We start from the raw sequence: 15,942 nt of genomic DNA, 5'->3' as shown, positions 1-15,942 counted from the left end.
ATACTCCGAGCTCAAAATAAACCCGTTTCCCCTTTTTCTGTTCTCTCCTCTTTCGGAGGAGTGACAAGTTCTGTGCGTGGGCTCAGCTCTGCCTGAAGGGTGGGAGCTGGAGACGGGGTTTGGGGGAGGCTGATTTGAATTCTACATCTCACCCATACCTGGGATTCTGTGCCCCTCTGCCCTGGCAGGGTGATGACCAGGGAGGAGCAGATGAAGCACCATTTCTAAGTGATAAACCCTGAAATAATTTGAAGCCCTCCTCAGCAGTGAGGACCTCTATTTCCACGGGCTCATCCTCAGCAGGAGGCTGGGGAGAGCAGGGAGAGGTGATGGCAGGGGACGTGGGTGGCCTTGTCCTCACCAGGAGGCTGCAGAGGTGACAGCAGGGAACGTGGGGGCATCGGAAGCCATTCCAAACAGCAAAAAAAGCAATTCTAAACAGCAAAAACAGCCATTCTAAACAGCAAAAAAAGCCATTCTAAACAGCAAAAAAAGCAATTTCAGCCGGGTTTGGGAGAGGGAGGAGCGGGAGGAGCTGGGCCAGTGGCAGAGCTGTGGGCGCGGGGCTGCGGGAGGCGCTGGGGAAGCAGCTCTGTGGCATTCCCACCACCCTCGGCTGACCCCGTACCTTTGCAGGCCTTGCGGTGGGAGATGGGCTTGCTGAGGTCGCGGTAGAAGCCCTCCTTGCAGTAGTGGCAGTGCCTGCCCGCCGTGTTGTGCCGGCAGTTGAGGCACACGCCGCCGCTCTTGCGCCCCGACAGCTTGAACAGCTCCATGTTGAAGCGGCAGCGCCGCGCGTGCAGGTTGCAGTTGCAGGCTGGGAGAGGCAAAGAGGGGACAACGTCACCATCTGTGCCCCAGCAGGGAGGTGCCAACCCCGGGGAGCTGCTGCCGACCCCTCTGTGGGTGCCCTGTCACGGGTGGGAGGCCCTGGTGGCACTGTGGCTGTGGGAGGCCGGCTGCTCACTCACATCCTCACCTGTGAGCCCATCGCTATGGGCCATTGCCCTCACGGCTCTTTGGAGGGCAAGACGAGGTTGCCAAGGCCACATTTCACTGCCCTGACTTGCATTAACTACAGGTTTGCCTCTCCCTGATCTCAGTGGGGGCTACAGGGGACTGTGAGGATGGGGGACCATCCATGGTTGGGACACACAAACCCCTGTGGCACCTTCAGCTTTCTCACAAGCACTTTCCCCATGGAAGCACTGCTCATCTCCCTTTCCATCCACTCTCACTTTGTGTTGTTACTGCTCAGTGCAAAGGTCCCCAAACTGCTGAGGGACCCCCACCTCCCAGCACCTTGGGAACCCCCTTGGTCCCTGTGGGAAGGGTTTTCCATCATCACCTGCCCGACCTTCCCAGTTTCCCAGCTCTGACATACACACATCTTTGAGCTCTGGATGCCATTCCAAGACCTTCCTAGCTGCTTTCTCCCTCAGCTTTCCACACCGCAGGCTCTGCCACTCACCTGCAGCCCTGACCATGCTGATAATCCTCATTTCTGCCCCTGCATCCCCCATCCCACCTGGGATGACACCCACTTAGCCAAGTTCCAAAAGGCGCCCCCCTGCTTTGCTCGCTGTGACTGAGCTGTCCAATTCCTCCACCATATGCAGCCTAAAGTCAACACCGGGCCTGTTTTAGCAGGGGGCCTTTGCAAAGCACAACTTTGGGACTTCAAACGCTCGACCCCTCGCCCGCCTCTCCCCAGAGCTGTCACGGGGCCATCAGGACGCAGTTGCCGGGGCTCTGTGCTTTGCTGAGAATTTTATAGCTTGTTTTCTTTTCCCGTGGCTTTTATTTGCTCTTCACCCCTGAACAATGCAGCTGTGCCATGCCAGCCCGCAGCTGGGCCCCTCGCCCCGGCACGGAGGTGTCACAGCTCCGGCCTCGTCACCTTCCCTCAGAGCAGAGACGTCTTAATCCCTCATTCCTTCCTGTTTACCTTATGGTGCTCTCCCAACACAAAGCCACGCTGTATTTGCTTAATTATCAAATTTCAGCCCAGGGAGTGTTTCTCAGGAGCAATCCCCGGCTGAGGCACGCCGTGACAGCTCAGGGGAGAGCAGCAGCACCCCCGTCCCCACGCCCCCAGCAGGATGGAGCCGCTGTCTCCGTGCTCTGCCATCGCAATTCCCCCGGCTGACACGGACAGGCCCAGCCTCACGTCCCCAGCGGGGCTGGCAGAGCTGGAGCAGCGGCCACCGACGTGCTGATGGTGACAGGAGCGGCCTTGCCAGGCGTGAGGGACAGAGATTCCTGCCGCAGAGCTGGGCCAGCCTTTGAGCCGCCATTTGGCCCTCCTGGGATGAGCCCAGCAGCCTGCAGGAGCTTTTGTCATCTCCCCACCAGGGCCCAACCGTGAGGGAGCTGGAGGCAGCGCTCCTGCCTCCAGAGGGAACGGCTGGCTCAGGTCTGGCCCGCTCCCACATGTGCTGAAGCTGCGCTTTTAGCAGCGAAAGCAGCACGGGAGCACGCACCAGGCACTTGTGTGTCCCCCCTCAAGGCTTCCCCCTCCGTGGAAAGCTCAGGAAGAGCGGCCTGCTGTGCCCTGCTGGAGCAGCTGCTCAGCTCTGCTTCCTCCTCACCCCACACGTGCTGAGCAGCCCCGGCCCACACCACGGATCCACCACACAAAGGGTTCAGAGGTGATTCCTGCCCTGCAGAATGCACTGGCAAAGCTTTTGGGAAGCACGTGGGGGTTGAAGCTCCCAGCCCTTGTTTTACAGAGGTGACCAAGCGAGGTTGAACCCTTTTCCTGGAGGTGCAGGACTCAGGGCTGGTTCCTGCCCTCGGGCAGAGCCTTCCCTGGGACACAGGGAATGATCTCCTGGCCACACCTAACCCCAAGGCAGCACCTGTACCCATGGCACAGCCCTGGGCACGGCTCAAACAGAGGAAAAATATTAAAATCCCTCAGTCTGAAGGCTCTTGTAGGTTGTGGGCACACCTCCATCATTCAAAGCACTGAGGCTCAGGAGCAGCTCTGCCTTTGGTGCCACAAACCACAGGATTTGGTCCCTGCTGATCGACATGAAAGGACATTTCTCCAGGGAGCAGCATGGCCTCACAGAAGCCTTAGTTCTCCCTCAAATCTGTCAGAAATTCATGTTTTCCCAGGAGAATGAAAGCTCACCTCCTCCTAAAACTTGTATTTTAGGAGAGCTGGACTTGGCACTGGAGTATTTTGCAAGATTGCATTGGCAAATCCCTTTTTAAAATTCAAAGCTGAGCCCACACGAAGAGTGAGTGAAAATCTTCACATTTCTTTGGGTTGCTTGATAAGCAGAAATGTTTTTGCAAAGCCAGGAAAACAGAACTCCGGGGATTTTCTCGAGTACTTTGCTAACATTTCCACTGGTGCCACCAGAGCAGAGCTGCACAGGAATGTGGAGGAATAAGTGGAGTGTGCAGAGCTCCTCCCTCCCAGCTCTGCTCCCAGGATCAGTTTTCCATTGGTGTCCCAGGGACAGGAAAATCCTGAAGTAGGGAAGAAGCTGAACCTCACAAGAAGCTGCAAGGAGCTTCTAAAAACAGCCAACCCTGTCCTCATCCAGAGTCAACGACCTAAATACTGTGGATGCCTTGGGGGATGAACCCTCCAGGGAGGCAGAGGGTGAGCTGGGGAAGGCATGGTCTGCTCCAGACTGCTCCATCACCAGCACAGCCTCTGGCATGGTCTGCTCCAGACTGCTCCATCACCAGCACAGCCTCTGGCATGGTCTGCTCCAGCCCTGCTCCATCACCAGCACAGCCTCTGGCATGGTCTGCTCCAGCCCTGCTCCATGACCAGCACAGCCTCTGGCATGGTCTGCTCCAGCCTCACTCCATCACCAGCACAGCCTCTGGCATGGTCTGCTCCAGCCTCACTCCATGACCAGCACAGCCTCTGGCATGGTCTGCTCCAGCCCTGCTCCATCACCAGCACAGCCTCTGGCATGGTCTGCTCCATCCTGCTCCATCACCAGCACAGCCTCTGGCATGGTCTGCTCCAGACTGCTCCATGACCAGCACAGCCTCTGGCATGGTCTGCTCCAGCCTCACTCCATCACCAGCACAGCCTCTGGCATGGTCTGCTCCAGCCTCACTCCATGACCAGCACAGCCTCTGGCATGGTCTGCTCCAGCCCTGCTCCATCACCAGCACAGCCTCTGGCATGGTCTGCTCCATCCTGCTCCATCACCAGCACAGCCTCTGGCATGGTCTGCTCCAGCCCTGCTCCATCACCAGCACAGCCTCTGGCATGGTCTGCTCCATCCTGCTCCATGACCAGCACAGCCTCTGGCATGGTCTGCTCCAGCCCTGCTCCATGACCAGCACAGCCTCCCTCAAGCTCCCCACAGGCATCCAGGAGCCACAGCCACCCCTCCACTGGGACCTCTCAGCTTCTTTTTGGCTCCATCAGCTCAGCCTTGGTTCTGTCTCCTCCTGCCACTCCCAGGGCACCATGGAAAGAGCTGGAAACAGCTGGGCACTGATTCCCTCCCTGCCCCATACACTTGGCTGCTTTTCCACCACCCACCCCTCCTGATCCACGTGTTTCTGCAATCAAAAGGAGCCAAACTTAGAGAGAACGGCTTTAATTGCAATTACCGTGTCCTGTGTCCACCCTGAGGGCCTGGGCTGGAGTGGCCATTTCTCCTGACAATGGCACAAAGGGATGGAAGGACAGAAGGAAAATTCTCATCCCAGTTCTCCTGACAATGGCACACAGGGATGGAGGGACTGAAGGAAAATCCCCATCCCAGTTCTCCTGACAATGGCACACAGGGATGGAAGGACTGAAGGAAAATCCCCATCCCTTTTCTCCTGACAATGGCACACAGGGATGGAGGGACTGAAGGAAAATCCCCATCCCTTTTCTCCTGACAATGGCACACAGGGATGGAAGGACTGAAGGAAAATCCCCATCCCTTTTCTCCTGACAATGGCACACAGGGACACAGGAACTGGATGCAAGAAACATCCCAGGCAGGCGTCACAGAGCCCCTGTGGGGACAGGGCTGGGACATGCCTGGTGGGATCTCTCTGGAGGGGCAGAGTGTGGGCACTGCCTGGGCACACCACCAGCCCCAGCAGCAGGTCGGGGAGGTTTTGGGTGCCGCTCCAGATCCGTGCATGCCCCCGGGGCCTGTGGCTCCCTGGGCACGTTTTCCCTGGGCAGAGGCGCTGGGGAAGCGGCTCCCGCCCTCCCTCTGCTCGGCCCGAGGTTAATCCCCCGCTGTGCTGGAGCCTTTTGCCTTGTTCCTAACATGACTTGGCCTGGCTTTAATTTTCTGCCACTGCTTCTTGGTTTGAATTTCCCTGAATTCAAGTGGCTCTTTAGCAACCCGTTTTTTCTTTCTATGAACGCCTTTGAGGGCTGTAATAAAAATCACCCCCCAGGACTGGCATCATGTCCGTTCCTCAAGCTTTGCTTTGCACCTGGTGGAGAAGACGCCCCTGCACCCCTGCAGGCCCAGCTATGAGCAGAACCTGGCCAGGTGCTGAGGGCTCTGCGAGGAACGGTTTTGGCTCCAGTGGCTCCACTGAGCCCAGTCCTGCTGTCTCCCGCTCTCTTCCTTCCCTTCCTCTGCCAAGGACCTCACAAGCCTTTTGTTCCCTGACTTTATTGTGCACAGATGTGCAGAGCTCCATCACAGCATCTCTACCTGAGCTGCCAGGCCCGGCTCTGGGTAAGCAGATTTCATTTAAACACAGATGTTCCAAAACCTGGAAAGGCTGGGGAGGGAAAGAGGAAAGCTGTGCTTCGGAGCCAGGCGGAGAAAACATCGCAGAATCTTCTCTGTGTTAAAACCAAACTCATTTTGGTCAAATGAATCCCTCCAGGAGGTCAAGGTGGGCAGGATTTTCCATGTGGGAGCAGCAAAGGAGGGCCATGAATGGAGGCACAGGCTGGGGCTGTGCTCTGGGAGCTGTGGTTGTGGTCTTTGTGCTGCCACCACGTCCCCAGCGCCCTGCGTCTCCCAGGACGAATTCCTCTCCGTGGTTTTCATTCAGCAATGACAATGCTGCCCTTTCAAAAGACCCCACCCTCCCAAAGCTTATATTTTGGCAATTTTTAAAATGCAAATTGCTTTTTAAACAAACGAAAACCCCAAAACATTTTGTTTTAATTTTTGCAAACAATAATTCGGGGGAGGGGGGAAGGAAAAGGGGAGGATGGAAGAATCCAGAGACTGAAAGTAATCTCTAAATTTGACTTGAATTTATGAACAGTCTCAGTCTCCTTAAAATTATCCTTTTCCCAAACAAGTTTTCTTTTCCCAGAAAATTGCTAGCTCAGCCTGAGCCACTATTTCTCTTTTGCAGGAGAAATCCTGACATGCAGCGTCCCTGAGAGGGACCCCCTGCCCATGCCCATCTTGGGGGGGCTTTGCTCCCAGAGAATCCCTAGAGATATCTTCAGGGGACCACAATGGTCAAGGGAACAGCCACAGGGACAGCAGAGGTGAAGCAGCCAGAGCCAGTGGACGTAGAGAGAAATCCATGGAGACAGCAGGAGGGTGTCCCTACAGTGTCCCTGCAGGTGTCCTCAGCAGGAGGGTGTCCCTACAGTGTCCCTGCAGGTGTCCTCAGCAGGAGGGTGTCCCTACAGTGTCCCTGCAGGCCACTGCCAACTGGTTTCGGGTTTTGGAGCAGCTGGGCACAAACCTGGAAGTGGTGGATGAGCTCTCACAGCACCACAGGTCACTGGGCCCCACCTGTCCAGCACAGGCTGCCAGGGCTGTGCCCAGGAGTGATTCCAGGTGTGGCCCTGCAGGGATCTCCTGGGGGTTTGGGTGACCCCAGGTTGGGAGGGGGTTTCTGTCCATGCCTGGTGTGACCTCACAGGGATCTCTCCCAGGGTTTGGGTGACCCCAGGTTGGGAGGGGGTTTCTGTCCATGCCTGCTGCAGCAGAATGGCCAAGCAAGGATGAACAACAGTGGTGGAATCCTGCAGAGTAGAGTCACCACATGTGGCCCCAGGAGGTTGGAGCCCCATGGAATGAGGGCAGATCCAGCTCTGCTCACAGGACAAGCATCCCCATGCCCTCCCACCCACCCCAGCCCCAGCTGGCCAGCACCAAACAAAAAGGTTTGCTCAGGAAAATCCATCTGGGTGAGCAGCTGAGTGTGAGTAGGAGGAGGCTGGGAGTTGGCTGGGGTGGCTCAGGAGAGGGGAAATCTGAGGGGGTGTTGTGGCTGCCAGGGGCAGACACCAGGGCTGCACCAGACCCAGGTTTTCCTGCCAGTCAGAGCTCAGGGATGGAGGGAAGGGTGTGCACACACCACAAAAATGCAGCTGTGGCCAGCATCACCTCCAGGGCCAGAGCCACAGAGCTGGCCTGCAGAACAGCCAGTGGGGATGGGGGAGCGCAGGAAAGGCAGAGCCCCGGCCTTGCTGGGACCCCCATTGGGGTGAGAGAGCCCCTCACACTCTGATCACTCCTCATCAACCCAAATGCCTCTGCCCCTGCTCCACCTGAGAGCAGGAGCAGCCAAACTGCCAGTGCAGGACGGGCAAGGGAGCAGGAGCCTGGGGAGGGACAGTCTGGGGACATCTCCCCCTCGGCACAAAAGGGCCTGGGGACCTGAACTCTTCTGCGTGCCTGAAAATCCTCAGGAATGGCGTTTCTGTGGAAAAGCTGTGGAGGAGATGTCATCAGAGTGACTCAGGGCCTCCCTGGGGAGGCCGCACAGCCCAAGTGCCCTTCACTTCCCACTTTGGCAGTTCCCAAATCCCCACATGCCTTAGGGACAGAGCCCTGAACATGTCCCGCTGTCAGTGCTGCTTCTGCAAAGTGTAACAGCTCTCTGTGGCACTGACACTGCTAACAGAACATTGACACCCGCCTGGGATTGCCAAGGATAAGACCCCCATTCTCTTTTCCATAAAGAAAAGCCAGACCCAGTGTTTGGGATGAAGTGTTTGAGACTGGGTGTCTGAGTCAGGCTGAGCGTTTCTAGAAAAGTCCCTGCTAAAATGATTCAGCTGGAAATGAGAAACAAGGCGAGCGAAAAATCCTGTGCTGTGCCAACCCTAACAAATTTGGGGATTTATTTCCTTAAAGAAAATCTATTGCCCTTATGTTTGAAGCCAAGGCTTAAAAAGAAAAACACTGCTCTCTGCTAGGGATGTGCCTGTTGCTGTCTCTAAGATGAGCTGCTCAAGGCTGGCTGCATTTCTCAGTCACTGAAAAATGGGGGCACATTTGGTCCAAGCTGATGGGGTTCTGCAGCTGAATTCCCCAAAAATCTGATTTTCAGTGCCCAAACCAAGCCCCAAACCAGGCCTGTGGAGGTGGGGCAGGGGATTGCTGTGCTGCTGGTGTGTTCTCAGGGCTGAGTGTGGCAGTGCCACCCTGGTCCCTCCTGCCTGAGGTTCCCTCCATCACCCCAGGAGTGCCGTGGAGCCCTGCAGGGACATTGCCAGGCCCAGCAGCAGGAAGGGAGAGCTCCAGCAGAGGCTGGCAGTGGGGAGGAGAAGCAAATGCTGAGCAGCAGAGCTTGGCAGATGCTTGAAGCCATGAAAGTTTTGGGATTGCCCTCACCCCAGGGACAACAGGGGCAAACCAGGCATGTCCTGGTGAACCAGCTGCCCATCAGCACCCAGAGCCAGATCCAACAGTGCCCATCCAACGCAGGCAGCAGATGGACAGCTTGGCACAGCCTCATCCAAAATGTGCTGTCTGGTTTTCAGAGCAGGTCCAGGGAGAAAGTCCAGAGCTGTTCACAGAACAGGCCCCAAAGAGGAAAGCACAAGTGCTGTCAGATCAGCTGCTGAGGGTTAATTATCAACACTCACAATTACCAACTTTCTGCAGTGTGGTGAGACCAAAACTCTTCCCAACAGCTCCAGGTGCCTTTGGAGAGCACCCAGCAGCCTCTGCCCAGCAGGCACTGAGGCTGCCCCTCCATCCTCCACCCCGTGAGCCACGGGAGCTGATCCCAACAGCCACACACCCCACGGGGAGCTTGACCTGCTGCACTGGGGTCTGACCCAGGTTTGGATTCACTTCATGGAGGGAGAGATCTCCATAACTGCTTCCACATGTGCTGCTTCCAGCCTGGGCTGGAGCACCAGAACCTCCCGAGCTGTTTCCTGCCTGTGCTCATGGAGTTTCTGGCCCCACAGGAAGCATCAGAGGGGCAAGAGCAAGACTTGTTCCTGGGAGATTTACAGCTCGCAGATATTCGGATTTGGAGCCAGATTTGAACAATCTCTGGGCAGGGAGGCTCTCCCCAGTGCCAGGCAGCACACGTGGCACACAGCTGCTGGCAGCCCTCGAGGTCCAGCTGAGCTCTGTGTTCCCTGCTGGAGTGCTGGGGGACATGTCCAGTGACCTGCAGGGCTCCTCCAAAGCCACCAAGCAGCTGAGGGTCCATCAGCAGCCGTGGGGTGGAGGAGGAACCCGCAGGCCCGTTGTGCTGCATTGCAATGCTGGGATTTGTGGCAGCCTCTCACCCAAGGCGTTTTCTCCCCAGACAAAAGCCTCTTACTCAACACAGGATGGGAGCACAAAGCCGGCCTTGCCCTGGTGCAGCACACACGGTTGGACTCCGAGTGCCTGGAAATGGGCTGGAAACTGCCCTCGGTTCCTCGGAGCGCTGCGCGGGGACAGCGCTGCCCTGAGAACGGAGCGGGGCCTTCTCCCGGCCAGAGCTGCTCTGGGGCTGTGCCAGGATCAGCCTTCAGCCTCACCGGGAGCTGCCAGCATCACCAGGAGCTGCCAGCATCACCAGGAGCTGCCAGCATCACTGGGAGCCTTCAGCATCACCAGGATCAGCCTTCAGCCTCACCGGGAGCTGCCAGCATCACCAGGAGCCTTCAGCCTCACCAGGATCAGCCTTCAGCCTCACCGGGAGCTGCCAGCATCACCAGGAGCTGCCAGCATCACCAGGATCAGCCTTCAGCCTCACCAGGAGCTGCCAGCATCACCAGGAGCCTTCAGCCTCACTGGGAGCTGCCAGCATCACCAGGAGCCTTCAGCCTCACCAGGATCAGCCTTCAGCCTCACCAGGAGCTGCCAGCATCAGCAGGAGCTGCCAGCATCACCAGGAGCCTTCAGCCTCACCAGGAGCCTTCAGCATCACCAGGAGCCTTCAGCATCACCAGGAGCCAGCATCACCAGGACCCAACCTGACCAGGAGCCAGCATCACCAGGAGCCTTCAGCCTCACCAGGAGCCTGATTGACCAGGAGCCAGCCTGACCAGGAGCCAGCTCTGAGTGCTGGGATGGAGTTCCAGGGGACCTCACCTGCAGGCTGCTCTGTGCCATGGGCAGAGCCTGTCCCCTGTCTGTCCTGCACTGCAGCCAGGTCCTGCTGGCACAGTGTCCCCTGTCTGTCCTGCTCCTCCCGCAGCCAGGTCCTGCTGGCACAGTGTCCCCTGTCTGTCCTGCTCCTCCCACAGCCAGGTCCTGCTGGCACAGTGCTGGCACAGTGCAGGAACAGTTTTCCAGAACCAACAAGGCTGCAAAAGACCTAGGAGATGATTGAGTCCAACCTGTGACCCAACACCACCTTGTCACTACACCACAAAGCACTGAGTGCCACATCCAGGCTTTTTTAACCTCCAGGGATGGTGACTCCACCACTTCCATGTGCAGCCCATTCCAATGCCCAACCACTCTTTTTGCAACAAAGTTTTTTCAATGTCTCACCTAAACTTCCCCTGGTGCAGCTTAAAACATGCAGCAAAAGCTTTGACCAGGATTTGATTTAGATTTGACCAGGAGATTTTCTCTGCAAACCAGGTGTTGTGCAGAAGGTTTGTAGATAAACCTCCAATTGGAAAGAGTTTAATACTTTTTTTTTTTCTTCATTTTTTAAAGAAGGGAAAAGTCAAGAAGTGAACCCTTTATTTCACTCTGGGAGATGATACCAGCCTGTCATCAGCTTGCTTTGTTTAATTTCACCATCCAGGCCCAGTCTCCTGAGATTGTCAATCCTTTGAAATGAATTGTTTGCATCCCGTAACTCATCCAGACGCCATTCAAAGGCAGGAGCTGGTGGGAGAGCTCACCCTGCAGTCCCTGGGTTACCAGGGACAGCCCAGAGCCCTCAGCCCCTGCTCTGCCCCCAGCCCAGCCCCAAGGTGCTCCTGAGGTGTCAGTGTTTATTTAGAGTGGAGGGGAATCCACTTGGGAACAATTTACCCACTTAGACTCTGCCCTTGTGGTTTCCCTCTTATCTGGTCCCGATCTCAGCAGCAGCTTCCCTCAGCTGCTGGGGCTGGGGCGCCTTCCAGGACATTTCTCCTCTCTCTGTCCCACATCTCGGTGCTTTTGTCCAGCCTGACAAGCTCTGGGCAGCTCTGGGCTGCTGCACGTTGAGGGAATGCTTTTCACATCCCCAAATCCTCATCCAGTCCCCAAGTGCTTGCTCTCATCAGTTTCTGTAAAACTTGCTCTAATTTGTGTTTCTGTAAAACCAGAAGCCTGCATCTCAACAGGAGGGCAGTGGTGGGGCTGAGCACCCCAAAGCTGCAGGTGATCCTCCAGGACATTTTCCTATGAGCTCTCCTACATTTCTGCCCCAGGAGGGATCAGCCATCTCAGTGTTACAGCCACAGCAAAACAGATCCTGAAAGAATTTGCTCATTCAGAGCAAAGGTTGCCCAAAATGCACAAGGCTGATAACGCAACCAGCCCGGCAAAGAGTCAAAGGCTTTTCAAATCTGGATTAAAACTGCTCAGCCCAGAAGGACAGGGACACAAACAGAACAGCCTAGCTCTGCTTCCATCAAGGGAGGGACAGGGGCACAAACAGAACAGCCTCAGCTCTGCCTCCATCAGGGGAGGGACAGGGACACAAACAGAACAGCCTCAGCTCTGCCTCCATCAAGGGAAGGACATGGACACAAACAGAACAGCCTCAGCTCTGCCTCCATCAAGGGAAGGACATGGACACAAACAGAACAGCCTCAGCTCTGCCTCCATCAAGGGAAGGACATGGACACAAACAACCTCAGCTCTGCCTCCATCAGGGGAGGGACAGGGACACAAACAGCCTCAGCTCTGCCTCCATCAGGGGAAGGACAGGGACACAAACAGCCTCAGCTCTGCCTCCATCAGGGGAAGGACAGGGACACAAACAGCCCCAGCTCTGCCTCCATCAAGGGAAGGACAGGGACACAAACAGCCTCAGCTCTGCCTCCATCAGGGGAGGGACAGGGACACAAACAGAACAGCCCCAGCTCTGCCTCCATCAGGGGAGGGACAGGGACACAAACAGCCCCAGCTCTGCCTCCATCGGTGCCCCAGGGAGCCAGGAATCTTGGCCATGTTTCCCCCAGGCAGGGGGGAGAGCAAAGCAGGCAGTTTTAAACCAGCTCAGGCTGTGCTTCCCCCAGAGCAGACCCAGCTCAAAGTGCTGCTGCTCCCGTGCCCGTTCCCTGCCAATTCAGCCTCTGTGAGGTCGGGCTGTGCTGGGCTCCTCCTCACAAACAGCCTTCAGGAACGTGATGTGTTGTTTTAACCCCAGATCATTTCCCAATCTCCTCTGGAGCAGGACCAGGGGAATTGTTAAACCAGCCCCAGCCAGCCCCGCTTCCGAAGGGACCCTGTGGCTGCTGCCAGAGCCCAGCACGAGCTGGGCACAACCCAGGGCTCATCATCCCTCCCCAAACCCAGCAGCATCCCCACCACGGTGCCACTGCAGCAAAACCACCTCTCTGAGGGCCAGATCCTGCAGATCTCCCTCTGGAGTCTGCATCATTCTCCTTTTAAAACCACCTCTCTGAAGGCCAGATCCTTCCGATTTCCCTCTGGAGTCTGCATCCCTCTCCTTTTGTCCTGTCCCCAGCCCTGGCTCGGTGCTGCCTTCCCTCCTCTCTGCAGGATGCCATGGCCTCATCCTCCCCGGCAGTGCAGCTGTGGATCCACACCCGCAGACCCCACATCCTGTGGCAGGAGGAGCAGGGGATCCCCAGCCAGAGGGTGACATCTCCTTGGAGAGCATCCCCTGGGGCTGGGCAAGTGCCTCATCCTGCAGGCAGCTCCCAGAAGTCCCAGCATGGACACAAGCCCTGGGAGGAGGCTCCAGGGGGACGGTCCCCTCGGTTTGTGACCCATTTCTGGCAGCTCTGGGAGCTGCTCCAGCCTGTGTCTGTCCCCGGCTGAGGAGCTCCCGGTGGCTTTGGGAGCTCCCATGAGTGACAAACCTCAGCCTGGCCACTCGAGGTGCCGCACACTAAGCCAGGCTTGACAGATGAGGGCTCTCGGGATGGGTTTTGGTTTCTGTCCGAGCCCAGCTGGCTCAGGGGAGCTGTTGGCAGCTCAGCACCTTCCTGGGGTGGAGATCTCAGCCCTGGGCTGCCCCGGGAGCCCCCCAGCCTGGGCTCAGCAACTGCTGCCCTGTCCTTGGAGAGGAGATGCTCCAAGGATGCAGGAAAGGCCCTGCCGAGGCTTGGCCTAACTCCCTTGTGCCTCAGTTTCCCTTTCTGGAAGTAGGGAGAGGGACCCTGGGAAGGTTTTGTTGTGACAAAGGCGGAGAGCTCTGGGTGAAGGAGCCAGAACTGTCTGTGCATCTGCAGAGTGACATAAAAACTCAGCTCCAGCTGGGACAGCTCAGCAGAGATGGGTTTTAGTTCTGCTTCCAAGCTTCCCTAAAGCTCAGCTAATCCTGCAACCCAGTCCAAGCTCGGGTCATGGTGGAGGACAGGGTGAGCACCCAGCTCCCATCCCGCAGCCACCGGGACCCGGGCTGGCTTTGGGAAAGCCGCACAGGTGTGAAGAGCTGTGTTTGCTCAGGGATATTCGCACCTTCGGGGCTGCGGACAAAGCTCTGCTGCGTGCCCTGGGTAAACAGAGCTATCTTATCTCCGGGACACTATCGGGGCATCTGAAGGGAAGGAAAACTCGGGCTGATGAGCCTGACATCCCGTTGTTATCGGGTATTCCAGGGAGGTGTTGGCCCGAGCTGTCTGCCCTGCTGCCCCCGCGCCAGGCGGGGCGGTCCTGGCACCCCGACAAGGCACTGGTGTGTTTTGTTTTCCTGGAGATTGGGGTTTTATCAAAAGCTGACAGGCTTATCCTGCCTTATCAGGGCAGCTGTGCTACTGTTAATGGTTTTCTGTAACAGGCTCTGGGCAGAAATGTGGATTGTGGTAGTGCTGGGCTCAGTGAGCTCAGGGAGGCCAGGCTGGGCTCAGCATCCCCTGTGGGCTCTCCCTAGAGTGCAGCACCACGAGCCCATGCAGGAATGGACCATCCTGCACTGCCCAACATCCTGACTCCAGCACCAGAACATCTGAGGCCTCATCCTCCCCTGGAGAGAGCAGCTGCCAGCCCAGGGTCACACCCGCCTGGAACGGGGCACCTCCCCTGCTTGCTTTCCTGGGACTGCCATGGGGTTTCTCTGTTTCCCCTCATTTCTCTGTTCTGCTGCTCCCCAGTGAGCAGCCGTGGCCTGTGCTGGCTGGAAGCTCCCCCAGGATGGCTCTGGGCTGCTGGGGGTGCCAGGCTGGTTCAGCAGCTCTGTGCTCCTCACATGCACCATGTCCAGGAGCTCATGGTCCGTGTGTGCTCATCCTTTTCTGTGTGTGTTTGTCCCTCTGTGTGTGCTCATCCTTTTCTGTGTGTGTTTGTCCCTCTGTGTGTGCTCATCCTTTTCTGTGTGTGTTTGTCCGTGGGTGCTCATCCCTCCTTGTGTGTGTGCTCATCCCTCCATTTGTGCTCATCCTTTTCTGTGTCTGCTCATCCTTTTCTGTGTGTGCTCATCCCTCCATTTGTGCTCATCCTTTTCTGTGTGTGCCCATTTCTCCATGTGTGTGCTCATCCCTCCATGTGAGTGCTCATCCCTCCATGTGTGTGTTTATCCTTTTCCACCTGTGCTCATCCCTCCATGTGAGTGCCCACCTTTCCCTGTGTGTGCTCATCCCTCCCTGCTCCTGCACCCAAGGCTGTGGATAGCAGACGTGTGAGGCTCCTACTGAAAGAATTCTGGGCTGGAAACACAAATCTCTTTGGGTCATGGGACTGCTGTAGGGCAGGGACTCCGAGCCAAGGCTGCCTTAAGGGAGTGTTTGGGTGGAGAAATGCCGGGTGGTGCAGGCCAGGGGGAGTGGGTGGGTATGGACACACTGCCAGCAGCCAGGACACCCTGGGAGGACACAGCTCCCGCCTCCACCCCGAGGTGCTGTGGGGCACCGAGGATGAAACAGGCAGGCACCTACTCAGTCCTGAGTCCAAATGTGACCCCAGAGCCTCCCTCGGGCAAGGCTGACCCACCTGGAACGGCAGCAGCTCCTCCCTGCCCAGCCAGGAGCCTGCAGCTGCCTGCTCACTTTTCAGGGTCGCTCAGGGCAAACTTTGATGGCTTCAAGTCAAAGCACACAGCCCCGGGAAGGCTGTTGCTGTTTGTCTCGGAGGGATTTAATGCAGATCAAAGCTGGTCAAACACAGGGATTTCCCAGCTTTTCTGCTGGGATTGGCCTCCTGCACATGCCTGGGACACTGCCTTGGCCAGCCTGGCCCTTGCTGCTCTTCCCTCCCAGGCAGGGAGGCCGGGGAACAGCAGGACTGCAGGAGGAGGATGGGAAATCCCTGGATGGGGCAGCACTCCTGGAAACCGGGCAGGTCTTGGGAGAGGAGCCTGGCAGGGGCACCCAGAGACAAAAAGCTGCACATTGTGCAGGGCAGCAAAGGCTGCTTCAGCTGTGGGCAAGCCTTGACTTTTCATTTTGGAATGCCCAGGAGTGGGTTCCCTGGGGGAGTGCAGGATTCTATGCCCCCTTTCCAAACACCCCCATTTTCCGAGCCCCTTGTTCTCCACGGGGCTGTGGCCCTGCAGCCACTGCCACCAGCCCAGGTCCCAGCTGTCCCCAGGGTCACCTGCAGCAGAGAGACCAGACCAGCCAATGGTGTTGGCAGCGCCTGAGGGCAGGAGGAAGGGAGTGATGGAGCCCTGGGTGTCCCAGCGCCACCTTCTCTTGCCCTGGGGACACCGGGGCCA

General features: G+C 57.3%; 1 protein-coding gene across 1 annotated transcript in view; it reads right to left on the bottom strand.

Moving 5' to 3' along the window:
* NTN1 (netrin 1) overlaps positions 1-15,942 on the bottom strand; it is an 84,612-nt gene that overhangs the window by 31,659 nt on the left and 37,011 nt on the right. The window contains exon 2 of the mRNA XM_054645033.2: positions 629-817. Coding sequence (XP_054501008.1) covers positions 629-817 — 189 coding nt within the window. The remainder of the gene's footprint in view (positions 1-628; positions 818-15,942) is intronic.

Source organism: Agelaius phoeniceus, chromosome 19 (genome assembly GCF_051311805.1).
Source record: "Agelaius phoeniceus isolate bAgePho1 chromosome 19, bAgePho1.hap1, whole genome shotgun sequence".
NCBI classification, from domain to species: domain Eukaryota; kingdom Metazoa; phylum Chordata; class Aves; order Passeriformes; family Icteridae; genus Agelaius; species Agelaius phoeniceus.
Note: the sequence above shows the minus strand (reverse complement) of the source record. Positions and strands in the feature narration are given on the sequence as shown.